General features: G+C 54.2%; 1 protein-coding gene across 1 annotated transcript; it reads right to left on the minus strand.

The window, feature by feature from the left end:
- Positions 1–14,255: 14,255 nt before the first annotated feature.
- LOC138380920 (olfactory receptor 9S13-like) lies at positions 14,256–15,197 on the minus strand. Its single transcript, XM_069465355.1, has one exon. It carries the CDS (start codon positions 15,195–15,197, stop codon positions 14,256–14,258), a length of 942 nt encoding a protein of 313 aa, XP_069321456.1.
- Positions 15,198–23,965: the final 8,768 nt, after the last annotated feature.

The following is a 23,965-nucleotide window of genomic DNA, read 5'->3' on the forward strand; positions in this document are numbered from 1 at the left end:
CGCTGCTGGGGAAGAGCTTGGTTTATGGGCTGCTCCTCTTGGTCCCCAGCGAGTCCCTGTCTCGTGGGTCTGACCTCCACTAGGGTACTTCAGGGTGACTCGCGTCCGTCGGTGTGGACCAGAGGCTCAACCACGTGTCCGGTGCTCTTCTGCCTGCACCTAGTGTCCACGCCGGCCGGCCGGGCGGCCCCTGCCCAGCCCACACCTCCCTCACATCTCCGCCCAGTCCCGTCTCCCCGGACCCACCCTCCCCAACACATCCCTTCTCTAGCGGTCCAGACCCCAAGCCAACCTACTTCTAAAGGTTGTTAGAGAAAAAATTATCCAACAGTCCTTGATAAAGCAGACGTTATTCAGGACCCTTGTGACAGGTGCAGGGGCCACTGTGACAGGGTTTTGCATGTGGGGAGAGATCGGGCTCTACTCCCAACCCAGCCCGGGCAGGTGCAGTTGATGGCCAAGGGCCGGGCGGGCCCTGGTGGGAGGTGACTAAGAGGAGACGTCAGGGTGGGGGGTTCTGGCCCAGGGCAGCCGGTGCCCAGACACCCCTGGGCGGGGTGAGGAACCTGGTCAGATACTGTGGGGGGCTCCTGGCTACACAGGGCTCTTTGCTAAAGCTGGATTTTCCAAGGAAGTGTGAGGACAGGCCTAGGAGAAGGTTCAGGGCCTGCAGTGAACAGGATAATTTTTCCTTTAACAACTTTTAACTTTTAACCTGAATAAAGTGTGGACAAGCAAAGAATCTTTGACAAAGTCTGGCTCAAGTTCCTCCCTCCCTCCTTCTCCTTTCCTTCCTCTGTCTTCCCTTGTCTCTCATTCACATTCTTTTTTTACAATCATGGTGAACTATAAGATAGAATTGGCCACCTCAACCATCGCCAAGTGCACCGCTGGGTGGCATTAAGCACAGTCACACTGTGGTGCAGCCGTCACCACCGTCTGTCTCCAGAACTTTTTCATCTTCCCTGAGCTGAAACTGTCCCCACCAAACGCTGAGTCCCCAGCCCTGGACACCCAGCGTCCTGCTTTCTGTGTCCACGGTCTGACGACCCTGGGACCGCAGGTGGGTGCTGTCAGACAGGGTTCGTCTTCCCGTGAAGGGCTCATTTCACTTGGCACGACGTCCTCAGGGTCCGTCCATGTTACAGCGTGTGACAAGACTCCCTTCCTATTTAAGGCTCAGTCTGTTCCCCACCTGTCCCCCCGCTCCTGCCTCAGTGGACCCCGGCTGCCACGAATACTGCAGCCACGAACGTGGGCATCCCAGTGTGTCTTCAAGTCTCCGCTTTCAGTGCTTTTGGGGACGGCCCAAAAGGGAAACTGCAGGATCGTATCTGACAGCAACTCTGTTACACACCAGCATCTGCCCGCGCCCATCGGCCTCTTGCACGTCCTCGTCGTCTTAGGAGAAACGTCTGTTCAGCTCCTTGGCCCACTTTTGAATCTGGCTGGTCGTTTGTTTTTGGCGTTCTCCCTACTTTCTGGCTGTTAGCCCCTTATCGGTGACTTGCGAGCTTTCTCCGGGCCCTGTTCTGCCCGTGGCCGCCCCGCTGCCAGCCCGGGGCGAACACCTGCCGCGGGCCACGACGACACCACCGAGTCGGCGGTCCTCCGGCGTCTAGACCTGCCGCGAAGGCCGCACCGGAAGCGGCCGCCGCGGCCGGAAGTGGTTGTAGAGCGCCGCGGGCCCGCGATGAAGCCGGCGGTGGACGAGATGTTCCCCGAGGGCGCCGGGCCCTACGTGGACCTGGACGAGGTAAGGCGGGCCGGGCGGGCGGCTCCGAGCGTGGGGAGCGGGGCCAGGGTTGCGGGGCCGGCCCGGCGGGCTGGGGAGCGAGGCGCGAACCGCCCCTGCCCGCGGAGACGAATGCGGACCCCGGGGGGACCGGGGAAGGCGGCGCGTCCGCCTGCGAGCGTGCAGCACCGCCCGGTTTCGTGGGCGCGGGCGCGGGCGCGGGGCCCGCCCCAGCCCGGGGAGCCGCGACGTCCGGCTTGACCGGCCGGGGCGTCTGCTGGGACCACCGGGCACAGCTGCAGTCGGAGAAATTGCGTTTATGGCTCCTTTGATGGAGGCAGCACACCCTGGGGAACCACGGGTTTCTCCACGAGCACGTGTCGGGAGTGACCGTTAGGGGATTTGTGGGAAGAAGGCGGCGTTGCTCCGGAGTGGCGCTGTCGGGAAGCGAGGGCACCTCTCTGAGTGGGCTCTCGGCAAATCTTGAAGGAGGGAGACCGGAGGGAGGCTAGAAACTGCCCCCGGTAAAGAAGGGGCTGTCAGTCATCGTTAACTATCGGGGGGAGAAAGGGGTGTTTGGCATTTTCGTGTTTTGCACGGTGACCTTGTTCTTTCCTGTAGTTAAACCAGATTATGAGGTGGTCTGGTTTTGTTGTCCTGACTCCCTCATGGTCACAGAGGGACCTTGTCTGATGTAGGTGTTCTGGGGTGTGGTTCATGTTCATCAACACTACAGCATAGCTCGGAGTGTCTGGCCGGTTCTGGGGTGTCAGGGCCGCAAGTTCTCTTTCTCAAGGCTTGGGGGGTGCAGGGATGGCCAGACGCAGGCCCTGTCCCTGGAGGTTCTGGTATGGCAGAGCGAGGCTGATAGCAGACACCACGTGCAATAGAGAGCTAGAGTTGCACTAGGGGAAGACGCCTCAGGGCTTCGGGGTGGCTCAGAAGGCTGAAGGACACGGTGTTTGCCAGGCAGACGGGGGCGAAGGAAGCAAGCCTGGCAGGAGCAGAGTCCTTGCCTTCCCTTAGTGACACCCACGGTTCACTAAGGGAAGGAACATCGTGCAGTTTGACGTGGCGGAGCTTACGGTGCCAGGTCATGAAGCAGCCTGTAGCCGCGCTAGAGCGGGTAGCTCTGTGCACCCACTGCTGAAGCACTTCGGTAAACCCAGTCTCCTCAGTCCTGCTTCAGCGTCAGTGCCTGAGGCAACACGGAACTGCTGGAGGGCTGTGCAGCCGGAGGGACAGGCTCTGATGTGCTCTGTAGGTTTGGGCTGAGAGAGTAGAAACCTGGGGACAGGAGACTTGAAGAGGGCCTGGATGAGGCAGGTGGGAGTGGGGCCGCACTGAACCGGTGTTTAAGTGGTGGCATGTGTGTGGCTGAATGTGATGGTGCTGAGGAGGGAGGCTGAGACGAGAAGGGAGGAAGCCGGGAGTGCTGGGTTTTGTCTGGGGGGGCTGGGGCATCCACGAAAGGGGACACAGGCCGTGCTTGGCTGCTTGAGGACCAGGGACGGGTTGGGCAAGCAGCTTTGGGAATGTGGGAGCCAGGGCAGCTGGGGATTTGTGGCCAGCTGTCCAGGGTGCTGCTATGGGAGGACTCTGCTCCGATTGTCACTAGGCAACTCTATGCTTGATTGAAAATCCTGAGCACATCAGATTGCCGGGCTTTGGCCGTGGCACGGTTTTACCACCACAGCCGAGCTGTGGCAGTGACGGTCCTGTGACGGCAGCCCCCACCAGAACCTCAGGGCCAGGGCAGGTCACTTTCCCGAGGCAGGTGGATTAGTTCTCAGCAGAAAGCAGGCAGGATGCGGAGCGGAGAAACGACCAGGCTCGGCTCTGCACGTCTGCGGCCTCTGGTGCTGTCCGTAGGGGCTGGAAACCCCGAGGTTTACGGAGAAGTGGTTGTGCTTCGGGAAATGGCAGGTTTGTTTTTAAAAGGCAAAGAGGAATCAAGGAATGCGTGGCCTTGAGAGACCTTAAAAATGTTTGGTATTAATAATTGCTTTGAATCCCCGACACGCTACCTTTGTCTGGAACTGTAATTTTGACTCCAGCTTGAGCACTTTTCCCATCACCCACCTTCCTGTTCCCTGGATACCGCAATGTGCTTGTCACCAGTTCTCGGAAAACACAGCTGACATAGCCTCGCCTTCCCGTCCCCAGGCAGGCGGCAGCACCGGGCTCCTGATGGACTTGGCAGCCAATGAAAAGGCCGTTCATGCAGACTTTTTTAACGGTAAGGAGCCGGGGTGGGGGTACCAGGTGTAATCTGCATGTTTCTACAGGTTAGGGCAGTAGAGCAACTTTGTGACATGAATAATTTGGATCAAAGGACAGTAAAGCCCAGACCCTGTGCCACTGTCAGGATGCAGTGCAGCCATACGAGTGAGGAGAGTGGCTGCGGGCGCCAGCCCTGGTTCTCAGGAGAAAAGTAGCAGAAATTGCTCCGTGTCTTGTGTCCCTGTAGTCGAGGGTGAGCCCTGGCATTAGTGGTAGCGCACGCCTGTGGACCCCAGACTGTAGCAGGTCTGGCCTGTCGCCTGGGACGTGGGCGTGAGAGCCCAGTCCGCTCGCCCGACGGTGCTCTCTTGTCCTGTGCTCTCCAGATGGCGCCTTCACGCTCCTCTCCCAGCCACCCCCGCTTGCCCGCGGGTCCCTGTGCTCTCACTCAGCTGCCTTGGCAGAGTGACAGCCACGCTCCGGCGCTCACCGCTCCCTGGCCCCTGGACACAGGACGCAGGGCGTGTTTCCGTCTTGTATTTAGAAGCTTTAGTGCTGTTTGCCAGGAACATGCCAAATAAACAGTGACAAGCTCACTTTATGTAAAATACGTAAAATCTTCAGATACGGTGAAGGGATATTGCCCTCGCTGTCTTCTGGTTTCTGAAGGCCTTGTTTCTTCAGATCATGTTAACCCTTGCTAAGGGTTCAAATAAGTGGAAACACAAGAAATGTTTCTTGCTTGGGAGAGTTAAGTGGTGTTTTTCTCCCTTGTTCATCCTGCTGCAGTCCGTGGTGCTCGCCCTACAGAGGACTCTGGCTTCCAGTGGCAGCTGGGGAGGCCGTCTTGCCGCGGTGGTTCCTGACGCACCGAAGGCCACTGGAACCCCGAGTCCACGCTCCTTTGTCTGCTGTTTTCAGCCAGTCACCTCCTGAGGGGAGAAGCCAGGCAGCTGAATTGGGGTGCAGGCTCCCCTGGGGCTACATCCTGGCTGTCACCAACTAGGAGTCGGTGACACTTGAGCCCAGCCTTAAGAGCTGAGTAGCCTTTCTCGGTTCTTCATGCAGGGGCGCAGCTGTCGGAGGGAACAGCTTGTGCAGGGGGGCGGAGTGCCCTCCAAAGCCGCCTTTGTGAAAACACTGCTCAGGCAGGGTGACCCTGAAGGTTCCTCACGTGGGCAGGACCGCGTGATTGCCAGTGCTGGCACGGTAGACTCACAGTGTGACCCTCTCCTCTGGAGTCCCTTCATCCTCTGCCAGCCCTGTGGTTTGGGGGCGGTCGGCTGTGTTCTGCTGTTTGAGTCGTGTGATTTCTAAGAGCAGCCCCTCAATTCTGATGAGAAGGCATCTCTGAGGGGGCTGGGCTGACCTGTCAGGGGCCCTGACACCAGGAGCAGCGCGGCACGCGGCTCCCCTTACGCCGCAGCTGGGAAGGAGGGAGCACGGGAGAGCGTCGCCCCTCTGCCCACTGGCTAAGCTCAGAAGCGCACACTGCCCGGTCAGGTGGTGACGTCCCAGGTGTTGAGGACGCCGTTGCTGTGAGAGCTCCCTGTGGGCTTTGGGTGGGGCTTCTGCCAAGGCCCTTTGTTCATGGAACAGACTGGTCTGGATGAGCCGTTGTTCCCTGGGCAGCGGGGTTTTGGCCATTTCTCTTTCCTCACTGTGTTTTACAAAATAGCAGAGGGTCCAGACAAGTGAGCCAGCAGGGACGTCACCGTGATGAGCCCCGACACAGGACGGGTGGGATTGTCTCTAGGAGCATCTGCTAGAAGGTTCTATGGAGGGGATAGCAGAGCAGAGGCTCGAAGGGTGTGAAGGAGTCAGCCAGGGGCAGGGACCGGGCGGAAAGTTCTCAGGGCGCAGAAGCACACTCAGCGGTCAGGAGGCAGCGGGTGTGGAGCCTGGCAGCGCGGTTCTGTCTAACCATTGAGGACTCGAACTTCCTCCCTCTGATTCATGATCATACTGCACATTTTCCGTGCACACAAATGGGTTTTACATTTTGTCTTTGCCCACTGAGAAGGAAAGGGAGTTTGGAAAATATATAAAAGTAAACAGAAGAACAACACGGCCACAGCTTTGCCCAAAGCAGCGTGCTGTGCGTTTGCTGCGTTTCTTCCGGCAGGAAGGGGCTTAGCCTGTGTGTCTCGAGCTTGGCCGTCCTCAGCCTCCCTTACAGGAACGTTCTGTCGTGGCCACCTCCTGCTTTCTCCAGTCCACCCGGCACTCGTGTTCCCGTGGCACACGGCTGGGTGGGCTTCCCTCCGCCCCGCCAGGCCCCCCCAGCACCTTCCGCTCGACTCTGCCCTCCCATCAGCAGGGCAGTGCCGTGGCCGCAGGGCCCACACGTGCAGACGTGGGCACTGACGTGTTCCTGGTGCCTAGCCATGCTGTACCGTGCTGTCCACGTGCTCCGGAGCACCCCGGCCTGCATTTGCTTAAGATCGTCTTCTAAATAAAAACCAGATTAAAAATACACGCTAGATAACGCTTTCGTCTTGGACTACATCATGAGCCATCGTGGATAAAACAGTCTCTCATGGGAACAGTCTTCAGTTAGATTGTTCACTGTTTTCTCTGTATTTTGAACTCCCGTAGAATTGGTTTTGAAGTGATTCCCTCAGTTGCTTACCCGTGGGTGCCCCGTTAACATGGCTTTGTTTATTTACCTAGATTTTGAAGATCTCTTCGATGACGATGATATCCAGTGACGTGCTGCCCAGCCGCGGTGCGGCCACGCCTCTGCCACAGCGCAGTGTAGTGGTCTTCTCAGAGGACAGTTTCAAATGGCTTAAAGAACTTGTGGGCATCACTTGCAATCAGCAGCTGGTTAGCCACGAAAGCGAAGAACGGTCTCAACCACCTGCACGATGCCGGTGGCCTCTAAGGTGACCAGCTTTTGTCCCTGTTTCAATTAAAAGAAAGCAACACATCACATGCAGAGTAATTTTAATTCTTTTATTGTTGAGTGACTGTTACAATCCCTAACAGTCTGTGTGTGTGTGTGTGTGTGTGCACGCCCATGGGAGGACCGTGTTTGTAGCGTGGCGAGCGCTGTTTTCAGCGGGCCGTGTCGGGTGACGGGGGGCTCACTGCTGCAGTGGCGTGTGAGGCAGGGCACGCCGTGCAGCCGTGCGCGGGTCGTCCTGCTGGCGGCACCCTGCAGGCCCTGCCGTGGGTCCCGTCCCTCGCCCCGGGTGGGCACACAGGCACCGCGCTCCTCCCGCCGCAGCCTCGTGTTTCCTCAGCCGCCATCGCCATCCCGGGCCCCAAAGAACTAGGGTGACAGGACAGTGACTTTGAGAGAGATGCCTACTACAGGAGCAATGTATGTTGTCCATTTCAAAGGGGACTATAACATCGGGTGTGGGGGGCGGGGGGGAGTTTATTTGTTTTTTAGGTTTCTTATTGGTCCAGCTCAGTCATTGACAGCGGCTGAATAAAATTAAGTTCACTGTTTCGTGTCCGCCTCGAAGTGAAGAATGTTCTCAGACCAGGAAATGCCGGGCCTCGTGGCGTCAGCAGTGCCGGTTCTCAGAGTTAAAGCCAAGACACTAACAGGCGACGCTGACCTCCACCCGGAGAACTCCCCGAGGGCATCGCCTGGCGCGTTTCCGGAAGGGACACTTCACCGCGGCCAGGGAGGTTTTCGGCAGAGCCGGAGTCAGGTCTGCCGAGTGGGTTTCCAGCTGGCGCTTCAGCTGTGCTCCTGTCCTCTGCCGGAGCTCAGTAGCCGACGCCCACCGGGGGCAGCCCCTGTCCAGCACGGCTTCCCGATGACGGCCGGGGCGGCCGTGGGTGGGTCAGCGCCGACTGCTGTGTCTGGAAACCCTCCGTGTGCGGCTCTGTGTGCGGCTCTGTGTGCGGCTCCGTGTGCGGCTCCGTGTGCGGCAGGGAACGGAGGCTGCTCCCTGCGTCTGAGACACAGCTGAGTCTGCGGGCGAGGACCGCAGGGTTCCAGCCGCCAGGCCTGTGTGTTTCAGGGGGCAGTTTCTCAGCACGATGGTGTCGAGGTTAATTCACAAGAGTAGATCTTGCAGTTTCCTACGTGGATTCCTTGCAGCAAGTGTAAAAGGCTCAGGGCAGACAGCCAGGTGTTTGGGTGGACTCTTCAGTGACCACGTGGTTCCCGCAATCAGCCCTCCACTGAGGTTTGCGACGGTCTCCCGGGGCTTGCAGTGCTCAGCGTTAGGGCGGTGGTTACAGCTCGACCGGGGGCTCCAGACTGGCCCCCGCGGGCTGCACCCCCAGGGAGCTGTGGGGTCCTGCTCGAGCACCTCCTGCCTCGGTTCCCTCTTGGTGAACGAGGATCTCGGCCTCTGGTTCAGCAGGAAGGAGTGGTCCAGGGTGCAGGAAAGACGGTTGGTTGGGAGGTCGTTGGCGGATGAAAATTGTTCCGATGTTGGAAGGACGCGGCTCCTTCCCTGCCCTCGGGCTTCTCCTTCCTGGGCAGGGGAGCCTGCGTTCTCCCTGCAGCCTTTGCACCTGCCGCTTGTTTGAGGAGGAGGCGGCTTTGCCGTTTGTCAGGGCTCGGGAAGCAGCGAGGGAGAGGTGAGCAGCTGGGTCCTTGGACAGACACAGGGAAGCTGCCACGGGTGCTTCCAAGATAAGCCACGTTTGTAGAAAGGGATGTTATTGACTTGAGAACTCTCGCTGCCGTGATTCGTGCTTGGAGCCAAGAGCAGGAAGCGCTGAGAGGAGGGAGCTCAGACACAAAGCCCCTTTGTCCCTCAGGAGGCCACAGCTGGACGTCCGGGGGCTCTGCCTCTGCTGCCCGGGCAGGGCCAGTCCCAGGGCGGAGGCGGCTGCTCCCCGCCCCCGCCTCACACACCTTGCGACGGGCCAGGCCCCGTGTCCCCCAGTGTCTAGCCCGGGTGGCCCCGCAGGGTCAGCCCTGGCCCATGTTGGCCACAAAGCATAACAAGGGTGTGAGTCACGGGGCCTCCTCTGGGTCCCCAAGTGCAACTCGCAAGTTTGACTTCAGTGGCTCTTCCTGGTCACTGTGCAGGGTGGGGAGTGAGTGCCCTGCACAGAGCTGGCCGTCGCCTGGAGGCGCGGCAGCGAGTCAGGGTGGTGACTGCTCGAGGACAGCCTGGTCCCTCTGTCCCCAGCATCAGGCAGCGCATCCGGCGCACAGTAGGTGCTCAGTGTTTGTTGAATGTAAATACAGGACAGCAGGCTGATGTCCGAGGGACTTTGAGAATAACCGAATCCTGGGCCCTTCCGGAGAGGAGAGACCAGCCCAGAGGTGCTGGCCGCATCCCAGCCCACCGCTGCCACTCGCGTCCTCACGCGCTGGGACAGGCGAGGGCCTCTCGGGCCTCCTTTACGAGGGCACCGAGCCCACTGGTGAGGACTCTGCCCCGAGACCTGGTCACCTCCTGGACCATCGCCTTGGGGGTTGGCACTCGGGATGGATCTTGGGGGACACAGACATGCGGACGGCAGTGCCTTGGCGCTGGAGAGTGCACGCAGGCTCGACGCCAGGCCGCTGCCACGCCGCCCGAAGGGGGACAGGGAGGCTGACGCGTCCGTGGTGCGCGTCCCCACCAGGAAAGCGTGTGGCAGGCTGGGCACTGGCCCTGCAGCTCGGCCCAGGCCCGACTGCCCCAGGGGGCCTGTGAGGGGGGGCCACAACGGCAGCTCCCGGTGGCTCGCGGGCTGCAGACCGCACTGAGCGACGTGGGCGATTGTAGCACCGCGGCTGCTCGTGTATGTAAACACGTACGAACAGAAAAGTCAGCAAAATAAGGTACCGTCATCCTGTGGGGCCACTGTCACATACGTGGTCTGTTGCTGACCTAGGTGTCGTCGTGTGGCATCACACGCCACCTGGCACACGCTGCCACACCTGAAGGGAGAACCGGACAGCGCTCCGAGACCCGTGGGAGACTTCAGCACCCACTCACGGTAACGGGCCGCCCGTCCGGACAGAGCAGAAGGGAAAAGCGGACCAGACAGGCCCGCACGCGTGTGCAGACACGCCACCCGTGCGGCGGCATGTGTTCTGTGTGTTCGCCAGGCCTGGGGAATCACTGGCCGCAGTCTGTTTGAAAGCCGCGTGGCGACAGGTGGGACTGGAGATGCATGTGCACTTTGACCCCGTGAGACCTAAAAGAAATGTTCTTTGCAGCATGTTTTTCGTCACAACAAAAAACATGGAAACAAACGAACCCTCATCCATGAACCAGGAGATGCTGGTGTGTCCGTACCAGGGCCCTGCACCCGCCAGACAGAGTGACCTGGAGCTGTGGCCGCTGGCGATGAGGGGATTCCACGGGGCCCTGTGGGTGGGGACGGGGGGGTGCACAGAGGTGTCACCTGCTCACATACACGTGGAATACACTGCATGTGATACACACTTCTTAGGTAAGTATAAATGTGTGTGTGCACAAACATCAAATTCCACACGCCTGCAGTGTGCAGCCCACCCTGGCCGTGGGCTACGACCACACACCTGTGCGTGTGATAGCGCGTATCTGTGGGTGTGGAGGCTTCAGAGAAGCCCCGCAGGGACAACACTAAAGAGCCCGTGAGAGCCCAGCGTGGGCAGTGTGGGGGCAGGTGGAAGCTCCTGGCCGCACCTGGAGGAGGCCTTGCAGGTGACAGCGTGGCAGGAGCCTCAGGAGAGGGCACACTGTCCCGAGGGAGGTCCCCACGGGAGGAAGGCAGGGTGGCCGCCTGGGGCGCAAGGGGTCCCTAGCACGGGGAGAGCCCGGTGGGGACGGCGCTCAGATGGCCTTCCCCCCGCCGACCCGGGGCCTGCGCCCGCTGTGCGTCCTCCCTGTTCGCAGCTGAAGCCAAGGAGGAAGGTCTGACCCTCCGGGTCAAGGGCCAGGGGTTAGCAGGTGCCATGAAAGGGGGACCGATTTATGAGCTTGGAGAGGGGCAGGGCCTGGCGGGGCCTGCGGGGGGAGGTTGTCTGGAGGATCCGGCACACGGGTCGGTCAGAGCTTCCTCGCTGGGAATTTGCCACGCTGGCAACACAGAGGGGAATTCACACAACTCCAAAGTCACTTGTGGGGCCGCAGACTGAGACCTTCCCCAGGGCAGGGATCCAAGGTGCTTTGTTCCAACCGGCAGTCCGTGGGTGCTGTTTGGTTTGTTATTTCTTTGGCTATTCCAACTTTAAAATTCATTTTGCTGAGACTTCATTTATCCTGTCCCTTGGAAGGCTCACCCTGTGTCCCCAACTGTCCCCAGTGCGGTTATGCAAATGTTGAAAGAACCTGCTAGAACTCTTCTGAGGCAGGAAAACCGCCAACCTGCCATGAAAATAACGTTTGGAACATTTAGTGGTGTTTGTTTATTTAGCATCTTGCTGGTGACCATAATAATCCCCAAAGATGCCATTTTCTGAGAGCCAGCACGGAGTGCAGCCCTGACGTGTCTCATGTCATTCCAGAGAAGGCTGCGGTGGCGCACTTCGCAGAAGAGCAAACTGAAGCCCCCCACGGAGAGCAAACCCTCCCCACCCCCATGCTCCCTGCAGCCTCAGCCCCCTGCCTCCCCGTACACGGGGCCCTCCCAGCCGGGCAGCCTCTCCAGGGGAGGGTCCTGACTCGCCCCAGGCCACGCAGCCGGCCCTGCCCTCCCGGGTGCCCCCTGCTCCTGACCCTGGTCTGTGCTGATGGCAGTGAGGTGGGCACCGGGGGCCACCACCCCTACCGCATTCCATTACGCTATTTCCTACCCGGAACCGCCGTGGAATCAATGCGCATTCCGTGCTCCTGCTGACGCTCCTGTAGGTCAGAGTCCTACAAGGAGCATCATTGGTTATGGCGTCGTCATCTGGCTTTATTTTGGGAAACGCTCTCTCTCTCCAGTACTGTGCAATTTATTTTTGCCACTGGTGCATGAAGGTGTGGATTTACCTTCCCCACCAAGACTTAATGCCATCAGTTTCCCTGCTATCTGCACACCTGGTAGAGAGCAGTGTCTAATTTTAATGAACACATCTGTACTTCTAGTGATACTGAACAGCTTTCAATGATGTGGTTTCCTGGTTGTGATGTTGTGCTGCAGTTTTCCGAGATGTTAGCACTGGGGAAAATGGGTGGAGAGTATATTAGATCTCTCTGTTGTAAACTAAATGTGAAAAGCTGAGGCCCTCTACCCCAGAGCACCTGCACATGCAGTCAAGCATCACTTAGTGACGGGTGTGTTCTGAGAAACGCATCGTTAAACAGTTTCGTCACCGGGCCAGCATCACAGAGCATGACTCAAACCTCGGGGTACAGCCCACTACACACCGGCTGTGTGCCCCTGGCCGGTGGCTCCCGGCTGCAGACTGCACTGAATGAGGTGGGCGATGGTAGCACAGCGACTGTTTGCGTATCCAGACACGCACAAACAGAAAAGTACAGCCAAGAATAAGGTATTATAATCTCGTGGGGCCGCTGTCAATATATACGGTCTGTTGTTGATCCTACTTTAAATCAATCATGAAATTAAAATCCACATGAACTGTGAGTTCTTTAATATGAAAGACTAAACAACCAGACTTTTAAAATATAAATTAGAAGATTATCAATGACCAAGAGGAGGCAAAGATTTTTTTCAAAATGACACCGAATGCACTAATCATAAAGAAACAGACTGATAAATGGAAGCCACAAAGTGGAAGAAGAGATTTGAAAGTCACACAGTCAACACAGTGCTTGTATCCACAATATGTGAAGAACTCTCACAAGTCAATAAAGAAAAGGCAGAGAATGGTAAAAAATAAAATTGCAAAAATAAGTACTGCCATATTACTCAAAATATCTGAAGGGCCACTAAGTATATGAGAAGAGGCTGAACCTCATTGGCCCGTAGAGATACAAACTTAGTACGAGGAGCCATCTGCCAAGATGGCCAAATTACAAGTCCACAGCATCTACAGAAGGTTAACCTGTGCCCACCTCACCACCCACAATCCACTGCTGGGAATTCCCAAGAGAGATCCGTTCACATTACACCAAAATACATGCAAAGGATGTCGTCATAGCAGCACTATTTTATTATTTTATTTTTAAAAAATGGATTTTATTGTGTATATTTAAGGCATACAGCATGATGTTATCCATATAGAGAGTAAAATGGTTGTGATTCTGAAACAGATTAATGGATCCATGCTCTTCCATAGTTACCCATTTTTTCCTCCCTGTGGCGAAAGCAGCTATAATCCAGTCATTTAGCAAAAACGCTGAACATGATACACTATTATTAACTGCGGTCCTCATGCTGTACGTTAGCAGCCTTATTTTATGAGACGGTAACTGGAAGCGAGGCAGTGTCTGTCAAGGGCAGGATGGATAAATCGGGGTCTCGTCATAGGTTGGAATCCTAGACAGTGACAGAAATGAGGGAACTTGTCACACACCATCACGGATTAATCTCGCCAAGATAACGCTGAGCAAAGGAGTCAAGCACAGAGAGCACGGCCCGGTCCTGTTCACAGAATCCCCCAGCGAACTGTGTGTCGGAGGCTGGTGGGGGGCGAGGCTGCGGGGGAACCACTGGGGGCCCGGGAGGATGTTATGGGGTTGGGCAAATACCATTTTCCTGACGTGGGCAGCGGTGAGCTCCCCAAGTGGCGGGTTATGACATGATGATTGGAGAACACACACACATACAATCTCCCGCGTTGCCTCAGCCCTACGGCCTGGCCCCCACGTGAGATCTGGGCCCCTCAGGGCCAGACCGAGTCCTGCTGATGAGTGGCTCACTGAGGGGACTGCCTTGGCCGTAGACTTAAGCTATTATTTCACCCAGGTCTCTTCGGTGGTGGATGAAGAGGAGCTGAAAGAGGGTGACGTGGAGGCTGGCCCGTCATCCATGCCTGCGAGAGCCCCAGGACACGCAAGGCCCTGCACGGGGTGGGCAGTGGGGGGTGAATGCATGTCAATATTTTTTTGCTGACAAGTTTGATTGGGACGCACCAATGTCTAACCTCTCCGACTGACACACATGGAATGGCGGGAAAACAGCAGCGGGTACGAGGCGGAAGACCGGCCCCTGCTTTGACTCCCGGTTTGTTGCTGTGCTCAGTCATCTTTGTGTCACTGGGGCCGCTGGCCCCTCCCTGCACCTGTAGGGTTCTGGATTCAGAGTGTGCCTCGTCCAGCTCTGCGTCCCACACCCTGTCACACCCTGTGCCTGGTGCACAGTCTGCCCAAGGCAGCCTTGTGTGGGTGGGAGGGTGGATGCCCAGCATATACGATTCCTTCTGGAAGGAGGGAAGGTGGGGGCTCCTCACTGCCCAGCGTCTCCCTCCGGCCCTCAGGACGCTCTGTCTGTCTCTGGCCACCGTCCTTCAAGTGGCTGCGCGACTCTGGCCCAGCCTCCACAGGGCCTCCTTCACGTCCTTGTTCCGCAGACTGTAGATGAGCGGGTTGAGCATCGGGATGACCAGGGTGTAGAAGACGGAGACCACCTTGCCCTGCTCCATGGACTCCACAGCCCCTGGCTGGGCGTACATGACAAACACAGTCCCACAAAACAGGGACACAGCCGTCATGTGGGAGCCGCAGGTGGAGAAGACCTTGCGTCGCCCGGCTGCCGAGCGCATCCTGAAGATGGTCACTGTGATGTAGCCGTAGGAGACCAGGACCACGAGAGTGGTGCCCACGATGATGAGCCCGCAGACGCTGAACATGACCAGCTGGTTGAGGGCCGTGTCGGCGCAGGCCAGCTGGAGCAGCGGGGGCACGTCGCAGAAGAAGTGGTCGATGCGGTGGGAGCCGCAGAAGGGGAGCTGGAACGTGAGGCTGGTCTGCACGATGGCGTTGAAGGAGCCTCCGCAGTACGTGCCCATGACCAGGCGGGCGCAGTTTGTGGGGCGCATGGTCACGGGGTACCGCAGTGGACTGCAGATGGCCACGAAGCGGTCATAGGCCATCACACCCAGCAGGAGGCCCTCAGTGGTGACCAGGAAAGAGAAAAAGAAGAACTGGGTGGCACAGCCTGCAAAGGAGATGACCTTGGTTGCCGAGAGGAAGTTGGAGAGGGCCTCGGGCGCGATGACAGAGGAGTAGCACAGGTCCAGGAAGGACAGGCTCCTGAGGAGGAAGTACATTGGGGAGTGCAGGCGGACCTCCACGGTGATGAGCAGGATCATGACGACGTTGCCCAGGACGGTGACCACGTACAGGGCCAGGAACACCGCAAAGAGCAGGGCTTGGATCGCAGGTCCACCCCCAAATCCCTCCAGCACGAAGTCCGCCTCTGAGAGGTTTCCATGTCTGAGGGCTGGCATGGCCCGCAGTCCCCAGACCAGGTAGGAAATTCTGCGTCCAGCAACAGTGAACAAGGAAAGCCAAACTGAACTTCTGAAGACTCGTAGAAAAGATGAACATCAGCAACGACATGAACAAAACCTGGCTGAAGGCGTGAGAGAGTTAATGACTCAGTGCAGAATTACGGAAGAACGTCTGTGACCCGGGACTCCAGTACTGAGAGCCCCTCCTTGCCCTGGAGATGTGAGTCTGCTTTGAAGGGAAGTCTGAGAGGCTGGGGGCTACGCAGAGAGTTTTTGCCTGTCTTTTGGAGCCAATGGTGACAGCAAGTGGCTACTAGGGACCACCAAGGACGTATCCACAGCAGTGCGTTTGAGTGAGGAGCAGGCGGGCAGCTCAGGCCCTGACCACGTCTGCTGCTGAGGCTGCATTAAAATGAGCTTTGCATGCTGGTCGCCCGACACCCTGCAAAGCCAAACGTACCTCCTTAAGAGGAAGACACACCTTCCTTGGTCTCAAGGTTTTTCTACAAAAATTTTGCATAAACTGTGCTAGACACACAATTAAACATTAAGGAGTTAAGGTAATATGAACTAAAATATCAGAAGCAATAGGTAACAGAAAAACTCCATAGAGGTTTCAGATTTTGGAGTTCACAGACATAAACTCTGAAATACATGAAGTTATCATGTTCAAAGGATAAAGGACAAGACTAAGGATTTCAGCAGAGATGTAGAAATTATAAAATAATCATAAGTAAAGTTTTTTAAAAAGTAGAATGAGTAAAATTAAGAACTCAGTGGATGGGTCTGACAGCAGATTAGAGATAAGTAAAGAAAAAATTGACCTAGAAAAGAGCACTGGAGAATATTTAGAGTGAAGCGTAAAGACAGAAAAGTTTGAAAAAAATCAGAAACGAAGCTGAGAGACAAAGAAACATACAGTGAGAGATTTACACTGTGTATCACGCCTTCCTGAGGAAGAGGAAAGAGGTGACTAGGCTGCACACCTACCTGCAGAGACAATGGCCAAACATTCTCCCAACCGCTGAAAGGCCTTCATCTAAAGGCCCAGGAACCCTGGAAATCCCAGCCGGTGACTGCAAACACCACCACAATAGAAGCATCACAGTTAGCACTTAGACCCAAATAAAGAGAAGAATCTTAAAAGCAACTTAAGAAAATAAAAAATAGTTCCATAAAAAGGACCAACTGCAGGAGGAAGACTGTCAACTGGCTACTTACCAGGTTAAAAACTAATGGAAGACAAACCAGAATCAATGGAATGATATTTCCCTTCACTTAAAAGATATTGCCAAGCAGAATTCTATGCCCACCCAAATGTCCTTCAAGACCAAAGGTGAATTCAACAATCACAGCTGGAGACTCCAATGCTCAACTTTCAAAAAAAAAAAAAAAAAAAAAAAAAAACGACTAGGTAGAAGATTGCAATGAAATAATACACTTGAATAACATTATAAACCAACTAGCGCTAACAGAAATGTATAGATCACTCTGCCGGACAAGAGCAGACTATATTCTTCTCAAGTGCACTTGAAACATTATTCAGAATAGACCATATGTTAGTCCATAAAGTAAGCCTCAATAAGTTTAGAAAGATCAAAATCGTACTAAGTATGTCCTCTGAACAAATGAAATAGAATTAGAAATCAATAACACAAGGAAATATGGAAAATTTACAATATGTGGAAGTTAAACAGCACATTCATAAATAACCACTGGGTACGAGAAGAAACCATAATGAAATTAGAACATAAACATACGTTGAAATGAAAACGGAAAGACAACATACCAGCATTTATGGGATGCAATGAAACAAGTGTTCAGACAGAAAGGTATCGCTACAAACAGCTATGTTAAAAATACATCTCAAATCAATAAGCTTACATCTGCCATAAGAAACTAATTTAAGAAGACCAAACTAAGCTCAAAGCAAGCAGATGGAAGGAAATATTAAAAGTTGGAATGCTGACAAGTAAATTAGAGAAGATCATAACAATAGAGAAAAATCAAAGAACCCAAAGATTGTTTCTTTGAAAAGCTTAACAAAATTGACAAATCTTTAGCCAGGCTGATGATTTTAAAAAGCAGACAAATTACTAAAATCAGAAATGAAAACAGAGATGTTACTTCTAGCCTTACAGGAATTAAAAGCTTTGGAAGAGTACATTAGAACAATTGTATATCGACACATTAGATAACCTCATGAAATGAAAACATTCTTAAAAACTCTTAGGTTGACAAAATCAACTTATGAAGAAATAGAAAATTTGAACAAATCTATGACAAATAAAGAGACTGGGTCAGTCATCCAAAAACTGTCAACAAAGAAAAGGTCAGGGCCAGATGTCTTCACTGGTTAATTCTGAACATTTCAAGAAAAATTAACACCCATCCCTGTCTAACTCTTCAAAAAATAGAAGAGAAGAAAAGACTTCCAAATTTATTCCATGAAGCCTGTATTGTCCTGGTGCCAGAACCAGACAAAGACATCAAAGGAAAATGACACGATAGATCAGTATTTCTTATGCACATAGATGTGAAAATCCTCTTCAAACTAGTAGCAAGTCAAGTCCAGCAGCGTATTAGACAGATTAGAGAGCATGGTCCAGAGGGATTTACCCAGGAATGCAAGGGTGGTTCAACATGCAAAAACCAATCTATATGATACACCAGAGAAATGGAATGAAGGAAATAAAACATGTGATCACTTCAGTAGATGCAGAAAAACTACAGAACATTGCTGAAAGAAATTAAAGAAGATTTAAAGAAATTGAAAGACATTGCATTCATGAATTGGAAGACTGAGCAACGTTGAGGTGGCAATGCTCCCCAAATTGACACACACATTCAAGGCAGTCCCTGTCAAAATTGCAATTACTTTCTTTTTTGCAGAAATGAATACCAAATACCCAAAACAACCTTGAAAAAGAAAAACAAAGTAGGAGGACTCACACGTCCTGATTTTAAAAATTTTGACAAAGCTATAGTAATCAAAAGAGCATTTACTGCATAAAGATGGATGTATGGACCAATGCAATAGAATTGAGAGTCCAGGAACTCACATATCTGTGGCCAATTGACTTTTGACAAGGGTGCCAAGACCATTCAACAAGAAAAGAGCAATGGCACTAGGTCAACTAAATATTCACATGCAAAGGAATGAAGTTGTACCCTCATATCATGTGCAAAATTTAACTCTAAATAGACCAAGAACTAAATATAAGCACCAAAACTATAAAACTATTAGAATAGAAGACACATCAGTGTAAATGGTTGTGATCTGGAGTTAGGCAACACTTTCTTTTTTTTTTTTTTTTTTTTTTTGAGACAGAGTCTCACTTTGTTGCCCGGGCTAGAGTGAGTGCCATGGCGTCAGCCTAGCTCACAGCAACCTCAAACTCCTGGGCTCAAGCGATCCTCCTGCCTCAGCCTCCCAAGTAGCTGGGACTATAGGCACGCGCCACCATGCCCGGCTAATTTTTTCTATATATATTTTTAGTTGTCCATATAATTTCTTTCTATTTTTAGTAGAGACGGGGTCTCGCTCTTGCTCAGGCTGGCCTCGAACTCCTGACCTTGAGCGATCCACCCGCCTCGGCCTCCCAGAGTGCTAGGATTACAGGCGTGAGCCACCGCGCCCGGCCAACACTTTCTTAAATACGACACCAAAAGCACAAGCAACAAAAGAAAAAAAATAGATTAAGTTGGGCTTCATTAAAATTAAAATCCTTTGTGCATCAAAGAATACTATCAAGAAAGTGAAAATACCACCCATATTATGGGAAAACCATATGCAAATTATTTATCTGATAAGGGTCCAGTACCCCCAAAATAGAAAGGACTCTTGCAACTCAGCAACAAAAATACAAATGATTAAAACATGGGCAAAGGACTTGATCAATATTTCTCCAAAGAAGAGATATAAATGGCCAGTAAGCCAGAAAAGACACTCAGCATCACCAGTCGTCAGGGAATTGCAATTCCAAACCACTGTGAGATATCACCTCAACCCTCAGCATGACTAAGGTTTTAAAGAGAGAAGAACGAGAGTGGGTGAGGATGTGGGAGAATTGGAGCCCTCACGCATTGCTGGTGCAAACGCAAAAGTGGTGCAGCCACAGAGGAAAGCAGCCTGGCAGTTCCTCAAAAAGCTACACAGAGTCACCGTGTGACACAGCACATCTCTGCTCAGTCGTGTGCACAAGAGAATTGAAAACACGTTCATGTAAAAGCTTAGACACAAATGTTCCTAACAGCAGTATTTGGAATAGCCAGAAAATGGATACAACCCATAAGTCCAACCCATATAGCCAACCAAACTGGATATAGAACATTTAGGCAGTAGAATTAGTAAAAACCTCCTGGAACACTGCACCCAACAGCAAGACACACATTATTTTCATGTTCACAAAGAGCACAGTCAAATAAGGGCTGTATTCTGGACCACAGAGGAGGTTTCCACACATTTCAAAGGGTGGAAGGTATACAGAATATACTTCTTGTGCAGTTTAAATTAAACTTAAATTAAATTACAAATAAATTATTTAAAAATCCTCATGTATATTTAAATTAAAACATACCTCCCAATAATCCAAGAGTCTAAAAACTAATTTTGGCATTTAAGAATTGGGTAAAGGCCGGGCGCGGTGGCTCACGCCTGTAATCCTAGCACTCTGGGAGGCCGAGGTGGGCGGATCGTTTGAGCTCAGGAGTTCGAGACCAGCCTGAGCAAGAGCGAGACCCCACCTCTACTAAAAATAGAAAGAAATTATATGGACAGCTAAAAATATATATAGAAAAAATTAGCCGGGCATGGTGGCGCATGCCTGTAGTCCCAGCTACTCGGGAGGCTGAGACAGGAGGATCGCTTGAGCTCAGGAGTTTGAGGTTGCTGTGAGCTAGGCTGACGCCACGGCACTCACTCTAGCCTGGGCAACAGAGTGAGACTCTGTCTCAAAAAAAAAAAAAAAAAAAAAAAAAAAAAAAAGAATTGGGTAAAGTGAATAATAACAAAATTGCTACCTGTGATGCATCTAAATCTGTTTAAAAGGAAATTTATAGCCTTAAATTGATGTTAGAAAAGAAGAAAATGAGAAAATCAGTGAGTTCAGTATTTACCTGAAAAGATTATCAAAACATGGCAAATCAAATCCCAAGGAAATAGAAGGAAAAACCTAAAGATAAGAACAAAACTCATGCAATAGAGAAGGAGCAGAGCCGGCTGACCCCAGGAGGGGAGTGTTGGAGAAGACTCGGCCTTGGAAGGACCAAGGTGCCCAAAGCGGAAAGAGCCCACGTGGCCGGGGCAGCTGTGCCGGCGGGACCTCGCCAGAGACCCTGAGCACACGGAGCAGAGACGAGAGGATGTCGTGAGTGACTTTGTTTTCATACATTTTAAATCTCAATAAAGGAGAAAACTACTAGAAAAAATATAATTTACCAAAACCAACCCAAAAGGGGTAGAAGATCTCAAAGTTTTATAGTTATTTTTCTGAAAATTCACACTTTAAAGTCTTTCCATGAAAAAGATTCCAGGATCAGACGGCTGTTCTCGTAAATCTACCAAGTACTTCAGAAAGTAATAATGTTCATCTCACGCGGAATCTTCAAGAGCGCAGAAGCAGCAGCCGACTTTCCTTACTACTGTGAAGTGCCTGGGTAATCCGGGTAGTCCCAGCGTCTGACGGGGACACTGTAAGAAAAGAAGCGTACACGCCACTCCCACCCATGAGCACATATGCAGATTTCCCAAGCAAAACAATAGACGACCTAATTCAACAACGCATACAAACGATGATACATCTACAACCAAGCAGTCTGTACTCCAGGAAGGACACAGACAAGAAAAGGACAACGCGGTAGAAACAGGGCGAGAGGCGTGTAGAAGCCCCGCACGGGAGCGAACATCCAAACACCAGTCAACGTGTGAGAACACGCACCAGCTTGCTGACCGCCGGGAAAGGAAACTAAGACCTTAAGGACACGCCACAGCCTGCCGGTTCCAGCGGCTAACGTTAGGCAGACGGGCTGTCGCCAGTGCTGCTGACGGGGAGGGCAGCAGGGAGGGAAGGCAGGTCGGTGAGGAAGTTCGGTATTTTCCCCGAAGCTGAAGGTGCCTAACCTTCCCTGCGACTTGACTTGCCCTGGCGACAGCGTCTGCCCAACAGAAACGTACACAGGTGTGGGCCGTTCCCTGCAGCAGTGATCACGACAGCTGCGCGTGGGCAATGCCACGCTGCCCACGCCTGAGGAACAGGTAAGTAAAGGATGACAAGCGCATCTGAGGGACTTCTGTGCCACAGCAACACCACACACCCACACAGCACCGGCGCATGGAACAGCGTGGCAGGATCTCATGGCAGTGACACTGAATAGCAAAAGTCAAACAGAAAAGAACACGCACTGCGTGATGCCACCGTATGGGGTCAAGAGATCTGGGGGAACGCAGCCCCCGTGCCCAGGGGAGCACTTGGATGGGAGGACTACAAAGGCAAGCTCAGGGATGTGTTCCTTGAATGCCAGAGCAACACCCACCTTTCCGGGGACTGGAGGAATTCGGGGTTCACGGGGCACCTGAGAACTTCGGAGCCTGCAGGGTGTTCTCTTTCTTGCCCTGCATAATGGTCGCGCAGGCGTCTGCTCTGTAATCACTCCTAGACCGTAGTTTTGTTGTGTGTGCATGTCTGTTGTGTGCTGTCCGAGGCTGTGGCTGTCACCGAGGTGGTGGCACTGGAGAGACAGGGTCCTCGGGAGCCTGGAGCACTGACCCAGGGACAGCTGCCAGCCCTCCTCCTTCCTGAGGAAGCTCAGACTGGCCTGGAAGGAAAACACAGGCTGCCCTTTACTTCCTTTGAAGACACCTGTTGCTCACCTGCTTTGTTGAGGGTGAGAAAGACGCCAGGATACGTCAGAAATGGCCCTGCCCCGAGTCGCTTGGGGGTACCAGCAGCTTTAACCCCTGCCCCCCGTAACAAGCAGAGGACTCGCCTTGGTGTGGGCAGCGCAGTCTGTCCCAGTTCCTGACCTCGTTCTCTGGCTGTTTGGGGTCCCTGAGCACCCTCTAATAGTGGCGTCTCAGGAAACTGTTTCTTAACTGAGGGGATCTGGAACATCACCATTCGTGGAATCACCTGGACAGGCTTTTAAAACACAGATCACCAGACCACGCTCAGGGCGTGGGATTCAGTGGGTCCAAGGCAGGGCTGGTCACCACATTCCTGACAGGTCTGCGAGTGATGCCCTCGGTGCCCGCCCTGGGACCACTCTGAGAACAGCTGCTGATTAACCCTCCACTCGTGTCTCCCTTATCCCGGAGACCACATTTCCAGTGGCGATTGGTGGTTCTACCAGCACCCGAGCCCTCAGGAGACGGCCTTCTGTCTGTGTTGAGGACAGCGCCACCACCAGCCACCCCAGACCGGCTTGCCTCCAGCGACATCCAGCCTGAACCCCCTCCAGCCTTCACCCCTTCCAGCCCGCACCCCCTCCAGCCTGCACCCCTCCAGCCCTGCACCCCCTCTATCCCACAGCCCCTCTGCCCCACACCCCCTCCAGCCCGCACCCCCTCCAGCCCGCACCCCCTCCAGCCCGCACCCCCTCCAGCCCACACCCCCTCCGCCCTGCACCCCCCCTGCCAGTGCTGTGCGTTCAGCCTTCCTCCTAGTCTCCCTCACTCGGACAGTCGTCCAGGTTTGCTGGTGGGCTCCAGCTCGTCCCCTCCCTGATTTGTTTCCCACCCCCAATAGCAGGAGTCATATAAGGTGCAGCTGGGATCATGCTGCTCCCCCAGGCAAACAGGCCGTGGCTTTCCCGTCTCCTGCAGGGCGCAGGAGGGAACGGGCAGAAGGATCTCCCTCCCCCGCGGTCTGCCCGGCCACCTGGGCTGGAGAATGTGCTGGGCAGCCCTGATCCTCTCTCTGCGGGGATGTCCGTCCAGCAGGTGAGTAACCCTAACCCTAACCCTAACCCTAACCCTCGCCCTAACCCTAACGCTAACCCTCACCCTCGCCCTCGCCCTGGCCCGCAGCGCCTGTGCTCAGGAGTCTGACCGGCCTCACCCGAGCCTGAGAAGTGCACGAAAGGTGATGAAGGAAGCCTGGTGCCCTCTGTGACCCTCTGTTTACGGTGAAAACTGTCCCCTCAGTATAAATGGTTCTGCAGCCGAGGCCAGGGCCCGACAGTGGGCACCTCCCACCCCACAGAGGGCAAGCCCCCCGTGCTCACTGCGGCCTCAGCCCGCGGCCTCCCCGTGCACGAGGCCCTCCCTCCCTGGCAGCCTCTCTAGGGGAGGGTCCTGACTCACCCCAGGCCACACAGCCGGCCCTGCCCTCCCGGGTGCCCCCTGCTCCTGACCCTGGTCTGTGCTGATGGCAGTGAGGTGGGCACCGGGGGCCACTGCCCCTGCCCTGGTCAGCTGTGACTCCTGTGCAGTGACGTGATGGGGCAGGGTGGCACCTGGGGTCCCAGTGACAGTAGCCAGGTGCCCGGGTCTGGCTGCCGGAGGCTGCTGGGTCTGCGGTGGATGAGGGGAGGGGACGGCGCAGGGACCTCTCCGTCCTCACTTTATCTCATGTGAGTTGGCAGCAGATGGAGGCGCTGGCACTCGGGGTCACTCTGCTGGGAAGAGGCTCTGTGCCTGGAGGAGGGGCTGGAACTCGGGGCCTCCAGGGGCCAATCAGGGAGGCTCTGGGCCCCTGCCAGGCGCCGGGACTCCGGGTCCTCCGGGGTCCTCTGTTGCCACCCTTGCCCCACCCCCGCCTGACCTA

The sequence above is a fragment of the Eulemur rufifrons genome, chromosome 1, assembly GCF_041146395.1.
Source record: "Eulemur rufifrons isolate Redbay chromosome 1, OSU_ERuf_1, whole genome shotgun sequence".
Taxonomy (NCBI): domain Eukaryota; kingdom Metazoa; phylum Chordata; class Mammalia; order Primates; family Lemuridae; genus Eulemur; species Eulemur rufifrons.